The 15,731-nt window shown below is 46.2% G+C and overlaps 2 protein-coding genes across 2 annotated transcripts; one reads left to right on the plus strand and one right to left on the minus strand.

Moving 5' to 3' along the window:
• The first annotated feature begins 6,536 nt into the window (after nt 1–6,536).
• On the plus strand, nt 6,537–9,183 carry TSPAN31 (tetraspanin 31). The gene is made up of 6 exons (XM_036894967.2): nt 6,537–6,741; nt 7,212–7,379; nt 7,632–7,712; nt 8,038–8,169; nt 8,468–8,581; nt 8,677–9,183. The coding sequence occupies exons 1-6, from the start codon at nt 6,679–6,681 to the stop codon at nt 8,749–8,751; spliced, it is 633 nt and encodes a 210-aa protein (XP_036750862.1). The 5' UTR covers nt 6,537–6,678; the 3' UTR covers nt 8,752–9,183.
• Nucleotides 9,184–9,353: 170 nt separating this feature from the next.
• On the minus strand, nt 9,354–12,268 carry CDK4 (cyclin dependent kinase 4). The gene is made up of 8 exons (XM_036894966.2): nt 12,066–12,268; nt 11,386–11,622; nt 11,093–11,228; nt 10,821–10,988; nt 10,557–10,666; nt 10,263–10,313; nt 9,990–10,125; nt 9,354–9,750 (listed from the first exon to the last, which is right to left on the minus strand). The coding sequence occupies exons 2-8, from the start codon at nt 11,601–11,603 to the stop codon at nt 9,658–9,660; spliced, it is 912 nt and encodes a 303-aa protein (XP_036750861.1). The 5' UTR covers nt 11,604–11,622; nt 12,066–12,268; the 3' UTR covers nt 9,354–9,657.
• Between the last annotated feature and the right edge of the window lie 3,463 nt (nt 12,269–15,731).

Consider the following 15,731-nt stretch of genomic DNA (forward strand, 5'->3'; position numbering starts at 1 on the left):
ATGGTCGACTTAAATGTCCCTTTGGAACCTGGGAAGTGACCATTGAGTGTTCGGCACCCCCAAGGGCTCCTCTGGGACAGGGGCACCCCCAACCACGACTTTCAGAGTCACAGTTGATCCCCATAGTCGACCCTTCTCTGCCTCCCCATGGTGAGAATCCTCATCCACTGAGGCCCGGTCTCCCTTTACGTATCTAGTCTACTCGAAAACTCCTGGTACCAGGTACCAAGCCTCCCCGGTGTTTTTGCCTCGACCCCACAGTTAGAGGTGGTGACGACCCCCTTCTCCGCGACCTTCTCAATCGCTGAGGGACGCCTAAGCGACTTCTGAATGGTCTCGTTCTCACCATGGGATCTGGCTCCTCTGTTCCCGCAGATTCACCGCTAGGGTGCTTACTCAATAATGTAAAGCCCCTCCACCTCACTCCAGACCTCAAACCTGTTCACTACTGTAATGAGATCTGGCCACAATATCCCTTGGACAATCAGTCTAAATGGCCCCCCAATGGCTCTTTAAATCCTAAAATTCTCCGCAACTTATACAACTTCTGTGAGCGTACGGGCAAATGGAAAGAGATCCCATATATCCAGGCTTTCTCCTACCTCCGAACCAAGCTCTCTCTCTGTTTCCCCTGCAATCCTAAACACCTACTACTTGCCTTAAAGTCCACACCCCTAAGCTTTTTTCACGTTCCCAAATATCCTCAACTGCCTATAAAACTCCTAGACAATGCACCACCACGGGCTCTCTTGTCCCCTCCTGGCTCATGCCAGGAGCTCTGTCTGTCCTCTCACTGTATCATTACGTCTCAATCTGTATGTTTGTGTCTAAGTGTGTAAATGAAAAATATTTTTCCACCTCCGGATGGTATTAATAAAGATTGATTTAAAGACAAGTGCTTGTAAAAATTGGGCATTCTAAAATTTCCAGAAAATTCTAATAGAAGATATTAAGCATTAATGCTAATTTAAGTTGAACTGAATAGACATGTCCTTATGGTTATCAGCTGCCTAAGTTTTCCTAAAGTCATATAAGTTGATGGTATCTGTTAAATCTTTCAAAGAAAAAATGCTTAAAGTGAAGTGTAGCTTTGTCTAATGTGAGTAACTATTTAAGCAAGTGCCTTAAAACTTTTAACAGCTTCCCAAAATCAAATTTAAAAAGGTGCTTTTTACCTCTAGTTCACTCTGATGTGTTCCAGAGGGTCCCTGGAACATTTCAGAGGAATTTTTTCTCATTGAGGAAAATATTTGGCTAATTTGGCTTATTTACCTGCTTAATTACCTAGAAGGCACTGTCACAGGGAATGATGCTAAACTTTTTTGTGTTACAAAAATATCCAAATTTCCCTATGACAACTGTCTTACAGTAAGCTCTCATCAGATCTTTAACCATTGTCATTTGTAAGTCTTCTGTCATCTATACTCACTGTTTTATTACTCCTAAACTAGTAAAAAACTAGATTTCAGCAGAACAGGTATTTGTTACATAGGATTAAGTAAATTCGGAAGATGATTTGGTGGCTTTTTATTTCAAATGTTGTTGATAAAGTGTTTTAAGCTTTTTCTCTAAAACTGACAACAGTTTAGTAAATGACTGTCTTTGTAAGCAGAATTGAAACTTTATCTTTCTCTCTACCTGATCCCTCCAGAATTTAAAAACTCTCAGTGACTATTTTTATATTTCATGGCAGTATGTTTATTTGCATAAGTTCAATAAGAATCTGCTTTCCTTGTAAGAGGACTAATTAAAAACACTGGTTATAGTACCAAGGCTTTGACTGGAATGTCATACCTGAGAGACACATGTGTAAACTCAGATATGAACAGACAGCTTTAAGGAACTAAGATTGACTTTATAAAGCCAACAAAGCCCCTTAGAAGAACTGGCCTGGTACCTTGCTTACAGAGTTCCCAGCAGCCTTACCAGGTGAGTAAGGAAGGTCACTTCCTGGCAGGTGCAGGAACCTCAAGAAGAGAGGAATTCACCCAAATCTACAGGTACTGCAGGCACAAGCTGATGGCAAGTCTGGCTTGGCTTTCTGGCGTCAAGAAGCCCTTAAAAGTTCAATCTGAAATTCCTTGCAAAAAGTTCCAGCAAAGCACATTTAAAAGATCCCATGTAATCAATTACTCTTCTTGCTGCACTTATGCAAATAATCAAGCCAACTGTTAATTATTTTCTTAATCTGGATACTTCTAATAAAAATGAGAGTGATTTTAGAGAAAAATATTGTTTCAATAATGCTGTCTTATCTATACTAAATCCTAATACTAGTCATTGAGATGTAAACTCGATTCAACATTCTAGTTTCCCCATGATACCTGGCTATGATTCTCAATTAGACTCTTCATATTTCTAGTTCTTGTATTCAGCCATGCATTCTTAATCTTGTCAAGTTTGTCCTTCCAGAATGGAAAATCCAACTCCAGATGTTGCTACTTAACCTAATAACAATTTGTTCTATCTTGCCTAAAAGCCACAAAACTGCAAATAATAATAGAAATGAAACCCAAAATAGAAGTGCCAACCTTCCAAGGCCCTCTCAACTGGCCAGTGATGGAGACCCAGCTGCACCCTTTACTGCGCCCCCTCTCAGCATGAAGCAGCCAGAGTGGTCATCGCCCCTTTTCCCTAGCAGCAGCTAGAGTCTCTATCTGTAGAGGGGAGAATGAGACAGGGACCATAGGCTTAGACAGAATAAGGTGAGAGCTTCTGGAGAAAGCAAGGCAGGATATTTGCAGTCAGAGCAATGTAAAACTACATGCTAGGAACACCCCCCCTACTAAAACTATGTTGAACATTAAGCTCTAGAATCATTCTTCAGTGAGATCAGTTAATGTTCCCCAGACAAAGAGTAGCACATGTTTTATTATGCTAATCATTTGTAATCATGTATAAGATTTACTTTAGCATACTAAAAGGCCCAGGCCTATGTGCTGTCTTTCCTCCTTCAGATCTGAGGAGGTAATTTTGCAAACTGAGCAACTAACTTAGCATGCAGAACCAGCTGTAGATGGCATAGTAAAAGGCAGGATTCTTTAGCAAATAGACAATACCTCAGCCCACCTTGGGAGCTGGGCAGGCAGCCTTTTGATATGCTCCCAGACCAAGACGCCGGTATCCCAGAGAAAAATCAAGGCAGGAAATTCCTTATGTTAAGTTAATTTTTAATATTCAGAGACCACTTAACAAGTCCTTTCCCAAGGCTTTAGGGATAGTCCCCACCTTTCTAGACAGGCTCTAGCCCAAGACCTCAAATCCCTTACTCTCTCGAGCTCCACCCTTCTTCAATATGTAGATGATCTTCTCCTGTGCAGTCCCTCCCTACAAACCTCACAACAAGATACTATTCTCCTTTTAAACTTTCTCTCAGAACACAGCTAGCGAGTTTCACCCTCCAAAGTTCAGCTGTCTGCCGCTCAGGTCACATACCTGAGAGTTCAGCTCTCCCCTACAAGGCCATTACCATAGACAGGAAAAAACTTCTCCAAACCATGCCCGTTCCAAAGAACAAAGACACCATCCCTAACTCCCAAATGGCAAGGACCATACACAGTAATCCTTTCCACGCCAACTGCAGTTAAACTCCAGGGTCTTCCCCACTAGATACACAACTCCCACCTTAAGCCATTTGTCTCATCTTTTTCCCCTCCCACCAAATCTCCCACATGTTCCTACTCCACGCTGACGGGACCTCTTACTCTCCGCATTTCGCGCTGCTCATCTCCACTTCTACTCATCACTGAAGAAGTTTCTGCCAGCACAGAGTCCTAAGACCTCCCTTACAACCACCATGCGTCATGCTTCAGGATTATTAACCCTAGTCTCAACACTTACTCTCTCACCAGACCTATCTTCCCAGTGCCAGCCCTTTCCTCTCTTTCAGACTGTCCAAAAGATTGCACCATCAAGGATTCCCTTTGCCCTACAGGTTGCTTTGCTGCCTACACATATGTCCCCAAAAATGCGATTAATTCAGCCACCCTATGTAAACATAGCAATCAGCCCAAATGCAAAAAATTTCTAACCAAACCTTTAACCAGCTTATATTACAGGATTACCAACCCCTCTCCAAAGACGATCATCCTTATTGAACCTGGAACACACCATCGCCACTGCAGACCAAGGCTTATCTGAGGACCGCCCCCCATCAATACAAAAATGAACTTCATCGCCCCTAATCAGCAGGAAGCAGTTACTGAAAACTAACCTTCACCCCTTCCCAAATCCTCTACTACTTAGAAAACAGAAAAGGGAGGAATGTAAGAAAATAGTAATTTATCCTCCATTTGCCCCATGGTCCCAAGCACATAAGCCGGTGAGAATTACACCTGTGACTTGCCTGGGCTTACCCCGCCTTATCTCTAAACATCCCGACCCTCCCCCAAGGCAACAGGCTTCGCGGATCCGCCACAATAAAAGGCACCACGCAGCTGCCCTCTCTCACTCTGCTGTCTCTCTCTGTCTCTCTCTCCCTCTCTCTGTCTCTCTCACTCTGCTGCTCTCTCTCTCTCTGTCTCTCTGTCTCTCTGTCTCCCTCTCTCTCTCTGCTCTCTGCTCTCTCTGTCACGCTGCTCTCTCTGCTGCTCCCCCCCACCCCTCTCTCCCCACCCACCTCTGGGGCAGCCACTCTCTCCTTCAGATAATAAAGTCTCTTGCGTGGGCCCGTGTCTCCTGAGTCATTCTGGGTAAGGAGGGTCGCGGCGAGATACCCTTTCACTTACATCTTGCCATGTAACCCTTCCTCCATTGGCAACCCCACTGCAACCACCTCCTGCTAAAAGGGTGACTAGTCAGGGAGAACAGGTTATGGAAGAGGACAGTAACCTATAAGCAGACAAAACCACCGTCCTCCACTTTCAGTTACTTTCATAATAATTAACTTGTCTATAACACTTAATAGTTTACAGCACACTTTCATATATAGTATCACCACAGGCTTGAGGGGTAGGATTGTTATTCCTCTTCTGCAGAAAAGGAAACTGAAGCTCAGAGAGGCCAGTAAGAGGTGAAACAAAGATACAGATCTAGGTCTTCTGATGACAATTCTGACTATGCCACCCAACCAAGATGCTTGCCAACCAGTTCCCCTTATCCCTATTAGCATGGTCTTGATTTAGGACCTGAAAGAGAATAGGGTGTGGGAGGAGTTGAAGGACAGAAAGAAGATGCAGAGGATGAGGGGAAAGTGGTGGATAATTTAATCTCTTTGATTCAGGACTCAAATCTTTGTGGTCCCATCTAATGTCTCTCATCCTGCACATCTTGATATCAATTTGTGAAGGATAAAGGACTATAACTGTGGGAATATATGTCCATCTGAAGATAAGGGAGTTGGGGTTGGGATTACCCACTGAAACCTGTAAAACAGGCTGATAATAGTAGCACTTTCCTATGTGCCAGGTAGTGTCCCAAGCATTCTACATATAGTAACTCCTTCAATTCTCTTAACAGCCCAAGGAGTAGGTGTATTGTTATCTATCACCATTTTACAGATGAGGTAACAGGCATAGAAAGTTTATAAATAACTGGCCAAAGGTTACACAGTTGGTAAGTTGCAAAGTCGGAACCCATGCAGCCTGACTCTGGCAGTAAGACTGTACTGTTTACGCAACCATATAATTTAAGTACACACAAATTTAAATCATTCTGTGGGCTTGAAAGGAGGTTTTTAAATTTGTGTTCCTACTAAGACTGCTTTCTCTTGGAGGAAAGATGGATTATGCCTCCCCCCCCCCATGAAAAGGTGTGTGTCAAAGCGCCTATTCAATGTTTATTGATATTACATCGATCAACCACTATGCCCACTCCCAGAGTGAAAATGTGGAGACTCCTCCTTGCCCTCATATTTATTCATATTCCAGATCCCTCTGTCATGTTTTGCAAATCCTGGGTCAGGCATGTGCTCTGGAAAGGCTGAGAACAGCCACGTCTGCAACTTGTTGCTTTACCACATACAGTAACGCGCTGGTTGAATGCCGCTAGTTTTCACACTGAATTTCTGGTATATTCACACCCCATTAGGAGGGGATATGTACAGGAGTGTGCTAGTGGGCACACTTATAAACACGAGCGGATTCGCTGGGTGTCGCTGTGTCCTGGGCTCTCTGTGGCCGGGCTAAGCAGCTCAATACTTTGCTCCTCTGGGTGTTCCCCAAAATGACGCAATAACAAACAATGGCGTCATCGTGAGGTCACTGTGGGGCAAGGGGCGGAAAAGGGCGTTCCCTTGAGGAGAGACCTTCCCCCCGTCCTCAAAGCCGCGCCTTCTCTCTCTCTGCAGGAGTTTCTCCAGCGCCTCTTCCAGACTTCTTCCAGCTGTGACCTCGGAGAGCTCCGCTTTCAATCCGGGTTTCGAAGTTTAGGCTCTAGTTCCTATGAGAATCTCTGGAAACCCTGCCCCGATTTAAGTTTTATCCAATAAAGAACCTAGGGGCGGGGCTGGCAGGAGGGTAGGTGACGCAATGCAGGTTGATTGGCATTCAGATCATCGACGTACTGGATTAGCCCTGAGTTTCGCCAATCCTGAGGCAGGGGTGGGGCGGTGCAGGCGCAGAGGACTGAGTTTGGCTGGACTCGATTTAAAGAGACAGAAGCTGCCGGGGTCTAAGAAGACGGTCCCCAAGACCCTCCCCCCAAGTCCTTGGGACCACTTGGGTCCCCAAAGCTGGGGATATGGTTTGCGGCGGCTTTGCCTGCTCCAAGAATGCGCTGTGCGCGCTCAACGTAGTCTACATGGTGAGGTTTTGGAGGTGGGGAAAGCTTCAGGGAGGAAAAGCGAGTGGGGAGAATCTCTAGGGGACTTCCGGTGGGGAGAGGGGTGTACTGGGGGTTCCGGGAAGATTCCTGGGAACTTCCTGCGAAGAGGGAATTCCTGGGGACTTCCGTGGGAAGACAGGGGACTTCCGGCGATCGGAGGCTTTTTCGCCCCCCACCCTCCACCCCAAGGCGGGGGATGGGCAGAAAGGTGAACTTGTTTCTCCCAAAACATAAGTATGGATGAAGCTAAAGGTTTTATTTTCCTCTTCATAGACTCTACTGTCTATGCCATCCCCCACCGCCGTCCTAGCCATACTGACCTCCAGTGAGAGGAGCGCCCAAGGACGCTTCTGGTCTGGACAGCACCTTCTGCCTCTCATTCACACACGTCTTTGGCTGTTCTGCACGCTAGAATTATTTAAATGTATCCCGCTCTTTGTTTCCCGTAGCTGGTAGGCTTATTGCTCATTGGAGTGGCTGCTTGGGGTAAGGGCCTTGGTCTGGTGTCCAGCATCCACATCATCGGAGGAGTCATTGCTGTGGGAGTCTTCCTTCTTCTTATCGCAGTGGCTGGACTGGTGGGTGCTGTGAACCACCACCAAGTACTGTTATTCTTTGTATCCTGACTTGAAGTGATGGGGGCACTGGGGCTCTTGGGAGGACTGAGTTGGCTGGTTAGAAGTTTTAAGGGTAGACCTCAGGGATATTGGGGACCTGTCTCTTTGTCCTGCCTTCTTTGTGAAACAAGAGCTAATGGTTTGGTTTTCAAATGACACAGTTGTAGATGGTCTATAAATAGACGAGGTCAGACAATTACTCTAGGTGAAACATAAAAGAACCCAGGATTTTTTTCCTTAACTCTTCCTCAGTACATGATCATCCTTGGCTTGGTCTTCATCTTCCAGTTTGGAATATCTTGCTCATGTTTGGCTATTAACCGGAGCAAACAGGTAAGGTGATGCTCTCTTGAGTACTTTTTCATTGATCTCTCTGTAACTTCTCTCAGTCTGGTCCCAAAGATCATTCTTAGATCCACTACTTCCAGACTCTTGAACCATTTACCTCCTCTCGGATGTCTGGTTAATTTTCCATGAAGATGATCTAGGAGAACCTGAGGTGGATATTTATCATTCTATCTATGTAATTGTGCTACACCTTTGCTTCTAAAGAGATGTTGACTCCCTTTGCTCAAACAGGGAAATTAAGACACTTAAGCAGATCAGGATGTAGGGGGATTGTTAGCAGCACCAAGTAATTTCCCTCTGTGTTCTCCAGACAGATGTCATCAATGCTTCCTGGTGGGTCATGAGTAATAAGACCCGGGATGAACTGGAAAGAAGTTTTGATTGTTGTGGCTTGTTCAACCTCACAACCCTGTATCAACAAGATTATGCTTTCTGCACTGCAGTGAGTTGGCACAGGGGCTTGGTGGGTGCAGTAGGAAAACTGGGTAAGGACAATGCCCAAATTGGCAGATTTGAGTTTGAATGTGGTGGCTGTCTCTGGCAGCACTCTTGTACTGGGGCTGTGTGATAGTAGGGGAACAGAGGATGGATAGCAGCTAGATAATTAGCCAAATGAGATTTTAGTTGGTAAGCAAGTGATCAGAAGCTAGTAAATAATTTCTAGGTCCATTCACCATAGATATGGGGATAGGACAGCTTAGCAACTCTGCATCTTCCACTCAGATGCGTTTTATCCTTAGATATGCAAGAGCCGGAGCCCCACATGCCAGATGTGTGGAGAAAAGTTCCTTAAGCATTCAGATGAAGCCCTGAAAATCTTGGGGGGCGTCGGACTCTTCTTTAGTTTTACAGAGGTAACATTCTCCAGTTCCTTCCTAACACCCTTTCTCTTAAGTCTTAGCCCCAGTATTCAGAATTGGTACTTATCTCTTTCCTGTTGCTTTGACAGATCCTTGGTGTTTGGCTAGCTATGAGATTTCGCAATCAGAAGGATCCTCGAGCCAACCCCAGTGCCTTTCTGTAAGAGTTTGGCTCCTTCTGACTTCTCTCCTGCTCTAAGTTTTTTCTTCCTCCATTAGGGAAAACCTAGGGTCTGCAGCCTTTTTTGTTTGAGAAAAAGGAAAGGCCCTTTGCCACATCCCCTAAAGATGACTAAGCCAGTCATGGCTTGACATGTTCTGGTGGGAGCAAGGCTATAAGGAATAAAGAAGATCCTCCTCCCTCTCTCCCTAAGTGGATCTGCACAGCTCTTGGGAGTGCATGAAATGGGATGGGGTAAGAGTCATTCGTGGCTGTTTCCCTTCTTTTCCCCTCCATATGCTGGATCATTCCACATAACCTGGACTGGCTCTGTTAGAGCCAGGGAGAGAACCATCAAGAACTCTTTCTTCTAATAGGCAGTACCCAGTTTGGGGAAGTTCAGTGAATATAAAAAATAAAAGCCATTTAAACTCCATATTCAAAGAAGCAACTGAAGTGCCTTTTCTTCTCAGTGGAGGGGCCCCACTATGACCTAAGGGGAATCTAAGATACTGCAGGGAAGCTCCACTTTCCAAATAGTTTTTTCCAAATCCCCAAATAGGAAAGCTAATCAGAGTAAGAAACTTAAAAAAAAAAAAGACCGTATTTGTTTTGTTTTGTTTTTCCTGTATAAAAAAAGGATCCCAATATCAACGTAGGGAAGGAGAGAACAAGGGACATACCCCTTGATATAAGGAAATAGGGGTCAGGAAAAGGATAAGCCTCAAAGGAGGGATGGGAGGGGAATGTCATTAAGGCAGCAAAATATTCTCTGTAAAAAGTTGGAGGAGTCTCCACAGCCTCAGAGATGAAGGCAGAGCTCTCCTCAGTGTGAGGCTCATTGCTCAAGTGTTCAAAGAAAGGAAAATGACAGCTTCTCTTCTCTCAGTTCCGATGCAGCCATTCCAGCTCACTCTGGGTTACCTTCTGCCTTTTGTAGATAAGAGTGCTGCAGGGCTCGGAAGGCAGAGATTCGCTTGTGTGGGTTAAAAGTCAGCATCTCCTGAGAGGGGAGGCAAAGGTCAGAAAACTGTAAAGAAAAAAATGCAAAGACGACTTGTGCTCACCCCCAACAATCCTACAATGGGCTGTTTTCTACATCCCTCTTTGTGGATGGCTATTCACAGCACCAATAAAAGCTAGCCCATCCCCCAACCAAGTTTTAATAACTACGATGGTTTGGGGACTTTTTATGCTGCTCCGTCTTGCAACCCTATTTCACCCCATGCCCAAGACCAGTACCAGCAGCAGCTGTGCTCCAGACTCTTCCATCTCAGGAACTGCAGACTGCACTGGGCAGGGCCCTCTGGGGGAAAAGGCTCCTCGGGGTAGAGACACATCTCGGGGCCAGTCATCGTCTGGGGGCAGCCCGATCAGGCTGTGGGGAACAGCAGAACTCCGGTCAGGCTGGTCCTTCCTCAGGCCCTACCTCCAGGGACAGCCAGGTGCCATCTAGAGCTCAGCAGAAAGAGGACTCAGAATGCAAAATTCTTTTCCCCCTTGCTGGTCACTTACTCAAAGATTTTGCCTAACTGGTCAGCTTCAGAGTTTCCACAGAAGAGAGGCCTAAGGTGAGAAGAAATAAAAGGTAGCAGTCATTTAAAAAAATATGGCAGTGGAATGATTACTGTTGGTGGCTCAAAATAAAGGGAATGGAGCATAAAGGGATGTGAAGTTCCCAATTCCAGAACAACTTCTATGTACAGGTGATCAGAAGTACTCAAGTGAAAGCATGGGCAGGGTATGAATGTAGTTTATGAATGAGACAGATGGAAATGCAAGATAGTTCAGGATACTAGAGTCCCATACTTTCGACGAAACATCTCTGCAAAGATACAGCCAACACTCCACATGTCCACAGGTGTTGCATATGTAGACTGTAGAAGAACTTCTGGAGCACGGTACCATAGTGTAACAACCTAATAGGAATAAGAAGAGTGGGTAAGGGCTCTAGAGGTTACCATGAAACACGAATGCATGAATGAAATAATAAAACATGGCTTCTCAACTGCTATAGGCAACACTCCCTCACTGCCAGCAAGAACCCATTTTGGCTACCATCTTTCTACTGACCACAGGTGTAAGTGCCATCTGGTAGCTGTAGATTCTGGCCAGGCCAAAGTCAGCCAACTTGACTGTCCCACCACTTGTCACAAGAATGTTCTCTGGCTTCAAATCTCGGTGAACAATGCAGTTGGCATGAAGGAAATCCAGGCCTCTTAAAAACTGGCGCATCACATCCTGATTTGGAAGGGAGAGGTACAGAGGAACTGGAAATGAGGCATCATACCTGAAATCACAAGGTTCTACCACAAAGGTCTCAAGTGTCTGCCCATCCCACTCACCTTGATGGTCTCCACTGGCAAGCCTGGTGGGGGTGCCTTGTCCAGATACGTCCTTAGGTCTTGGTCCACATGCTCAAACACCAGGGTCACTTTGGTTTCCCGGTCAGTTCTGGCTGTGGCACAGACGTCCATCAATCTGGCCAGAACAAATAGTTACTGATCAATCTCCTTTTGTCCAACATTGCCTCCCCTTATTTCCTCAGGGTTCCACTAATCTCCAGCCCACCACTCCCCACCTATAGGTCATCTTTCCCCCTGTACTACCAACTTGCAACCCTCCACCTACTTCTTACCGAACAACATTGGGATGCTCAAAAGCCTCCAGCCGCCTCAGTAAGGCCACCTCACGAACTGTGCTGATTGGAAGGCCTCCTCCAGCACCTCCTCCATTGGGGACTCTCACGCTCTTGAGGGCCACGAAGTGGCCACTGTGGGGATCACGGGCCTTGTACACCGTCCCATAGGCACCAACACCAATTTCAGCCACTGGCTCATACCGAGGGGTAGCCATTCTCACAGCACAGGAGACCCTACAATCAGAGAGACTCCTACCACCGAAATTCCCTTCCAGAGTTGGTATGGTATGAGCCTGCAGCCACACACTGACTCCCACAAAAGACATCACAAAGGCACCACCACCAGCATCCTGTCCCCTCCCCGATCTTCCACGGCGCCGGCTCCTGAGTGACCTGATGACTCTGACCCCAACCCCTCCAATCATGTAAGGCCGTAGAATAAAAAAACGCATTTTCCTTTGGGAAAATCGCGCCCCTCATAAGAGAGGTGCCACGCGACACACCCCCTGCACCGAAGACCCTAAACCCAGTCCCTCAAATTACGTCTCCCTACGACCACAAAGAACATTACACCCTGCCCCACTTCCCGCCCTCGAGCGACCCCTCCATAACCAGCCCGCATAGGAAGCCGTGCAGGGAGAGAATGCTCCCCATTCCCAGGAAGAGGCTACACTTACTTCACCCCGTGCCGGGAGCCGCGGGGGCGGCCCGTTATCGGGGCCCCGGAGCCGGCTCCTGCAGCGCCGCCATACACTCGAGCTCAGTCCAGGCAGCTGGACGCTACGGGCCCGACCACAGACACAGGCCGCAGGCTAGAGCGGCCCCCTTACCCCCACCCTCACCATGTGACCAAGCTGCCAAAGAGGCGCGCGGAAACTGGGGGGGAGGAGCGAACGCCGGACGTTTGCTGCACGTGACCGGATGCTCATGCGCAGAGGAGCAGGCAGGAGCGACTTGCACGGGGAAGGGGGCGGAGAAGGGAGGGGAGGAGGCAACCACGTGATCTGTTGCTATCACACGTGACCGCTGAATTGCTCGGTGGAGCAGAGGTGTGGTTACGCGGCAGGGCACGTGACTATGTGTAGTACACTGGCGAGCCGGGCTACGGCGGTAAGGGGGGAGAGGGGGGAGTCCGATGCGGTGCCATGGCAACCTGGGCCACCCAGATGCCAACTCTGGGCTGCTGGCAGAACCTGAGCCCATCTCCAACTTCACCACACGTCTCTCACTCTATAGGCAGACGGGGGTGACGGGGGGCGGGAGGTAGTTCTGTTGCCTTTCTGTTCCACCGCCATCGGAAAACATTCTCATTTGTGTGTTTCATTCACTCATTCAAGAATTTTTATGAGAGCGTGTTTCCTGTGTGTATGTGGGGTTTTTTTGGTGTCTGTCACTAGCCCTTTAAAGTAGTGATGAGGATGAACAAGTGGGCCTTTATCAAGCTGAAAAGCCTCTGTATAGCAAAGGACACCATCAATAGAACAAAAGGCATCCTACAGTATGGAAGAATATATTCATAAATGACATATCCGATCAAGGATTGACATCCACAATACATAAAGAGCTCACACACCTCAACAAACAAAAAACAAATAATCCAATTAAAAAATGGGCGGAGGAGCTGAACAGACAGTTCTCTAAAGAAGAAATTCAGATGGCCAACAGGCACATGAAAAGATGCTCCACATCGCTAATTATCAGAGAAATGCAAATTAAAACCACAATGAGATATCACCTCACACCAGTTAGGATGGCCAACATCCAAAAGACAAACAACAACAAATGTTGGTGAGGATGTGGAGAAAGGGGAACCCTCCTACACTGCTGGTGGGAATGTAAATTAGTTCAACCTTTGTGGAAGGCAGTATGGAGGTTCCTCAAAAAACTCAAAATAGAAATACCATTTGACCCAGGAATTCCACTCCTAGGAATTTACCCTAAGAATGCAGGAGCCCAGTTTGAAAAAGACATATACACCCCTATGTTTATCGCAGTACTATTTACAATAGCCAAGAAATGGAAGCAACCTAAGTGTCCATCAGCAGATGAATGGATAAAGAAGATGTGGTACATATACACAATGGAATATTATTCAGTCACAGGAAGAAAACAAATCCTACCATTTGCCCCAACATGGATGGAGCTAGAGGGCATTATGCTCAGTGAAAAAGGCCAGGCCGAGAAAGATAAGTATCAAATTATTTCACTCATCTGTGGAGTATAAGAACAAAGAAAAAACTGAAAGAACAAAACAGCAGCAGACTCATAGAACCCAAGAATGGACTAATAGTTACTAAAGGGAAAGGGACTGGGGAGGATGGGTGGGAAAGGAGGGAGAAAGGGGCATCACGATTAGCACACAATGCAGGAGAGGCATGGGGAAGGCAGTACAACACAGAGAAGACAAGTAGTGATTCTATAGCATCTTACTACACTGATGGACAGTGACTGTAATGGGGTATGTGGTGGGGACTTGATAATGGGGGGAGTCTAGTAACCATAATGGTGCTCATATAATTGTACGTTAATGATACCCCCCCAAAAAGTAGTGATAAGGTTATCTGTAAAGATGTAGTCGACAGTGTGGTCGTATAAAATAAGGAGTAGACAATGCCCTTTGGAGGGCAAAACTATGATTAAAGGACTGAAAGGAGGCAGATTAATACAAGGTATTAACATAAGGTATTCCCAACTTCCACCCTTCCCCTGGAAATGTTAAGGCAGAGACTAGATGCCTTCTGGGAGAGAAGTTATTAATGAACTGGTGGGTGTCAGGAATACTTGACACCTAAGGTTCTTTCCAGCACTACGATGCTATGACATATGTATGTTTGTATATGTGTATATATAGGTGTATGACATTATATATATTGTAGATAGATAGATGTAGGAGTGTGCATGTGAAAGGAAATTACCACCACCACCACCCCAGACCACTGAATTGCATAAGAATGACTTGTGCCCTTCTGCAAACCGAGTGACTCCTTATTTGTGGTCATTGTGCATCCCTCTTTTCTCCCAGCACAAGCTTTCTCAACCCTTGGCCTTGCCCGGCCACAGACTTTTCCCAAATGGTTCCTGCTCATAGATGCCTAGGTAGACAACAGGCAGGTTTCTCTGGCTTCCCTTGTCTTACTGGCTCCAACTTCTTTATCTCCCAACCCTTTGGAGGGATGGGAGTAAGGCAGGGAATGGATCAGTGTCTCATTTGTGAGAAGTTGTCTAAAATCTGAAACCATTTTATTAATCTAGTTGCCACTCCTTCCATTCTCCTTAACTGGCCAAAGATGTAACAGTCCAGGCTTGAGATGAATATAAACCATGCTCCAGGGCAAAATGGAAAACATGTCAGTATAGATCCCCTCTCTTTGCATTCTAATAGTTTTAGCTCTTGGCCTGTGTTGGCAAGGGCATCTGGGACACTAGTAAGAAAAATCTCAAGGTCTGAACTGGCTAAGGGGCTTGTGAGGTGAATGTTTGTTTCATTGACTATTTTGCTAGGACCCACTGGTTTGTAAGCCTAGAAGCTTAAGTGTCTCTGAATGTGTCACACTTCCTTACTACACCAGCAGGGTCCACTTCAGCCTCATCTTCCACATAAGCCCACTACAGCTCACTGTTTTTAGAATAGAAGTTATCCTCTACGTTGGCTTGAGTTCCAGCTCCTTCTTCTGATTCATTCATTCTCCATCCAAAACATTTGAATAATTCCTAAGAGCCATCACTCCCTTAATCACTTTCTATTGAGGAGCCTTAGTTTGGCAGTCTGTCCCTGGTTCCATACCCTCTCTTCTCCTATTAATTACTCTTTTACTAATTAATTAAAATTTCCCAGTGTGTCTGACCCAATGGCTCCCTTGAAATCCCTTTTCCCAAAGCTTTGGAAAGGAAAGGTGAGAGAGGCTGTAAGTGTAAGGCAGAAATAATGTGATGAGGGGGTATAACTGGTTCTCAGGTCAAGGACTCCATAACAGCAAAGAGCTAACGTGTGTGTCTGTGTGGTTCACTTTAGTGTAGAGGTGGTGGGGCAGCAGAGTACCAGGAAAGGCACTCTTATCCTTTTAGCACTCCTGTCTCCTTTGCTCACTCACCTCCTTCACACATTACAATTGCACACTTCTGTTTCTCATGCAATCCGATTCGATCCCTTACACACTCATTTCTTTTCCACAGTTCCACCCGCGCACATTTTTCAGTCTTTTATATACGTGTTTATTGCTTGAGACCCTCTCTTGCTCATTCACCAACCTCGCACCTCCGAACCTTGCATAGGTCTTTCTTTGCACCCTTCAGTTTTTGCACAAGCCTCTCCCTCCCTGGTACACCTGCGTCTTTCACCACTT

This window comes from Manis pentadactyla, chromosome 10, assembly GCF_030020395.1.
Source record: "Manis pentadactyla isolate mManPen7 chromosome 10, mManPen7.hap1, whole genome shotgun sequence".
Lineage (NCBI taxonomy): Eukaryota > Metazoa > Chordata > Mammalia > Pholidota > Manidae > Manis > Manis pentadactyla.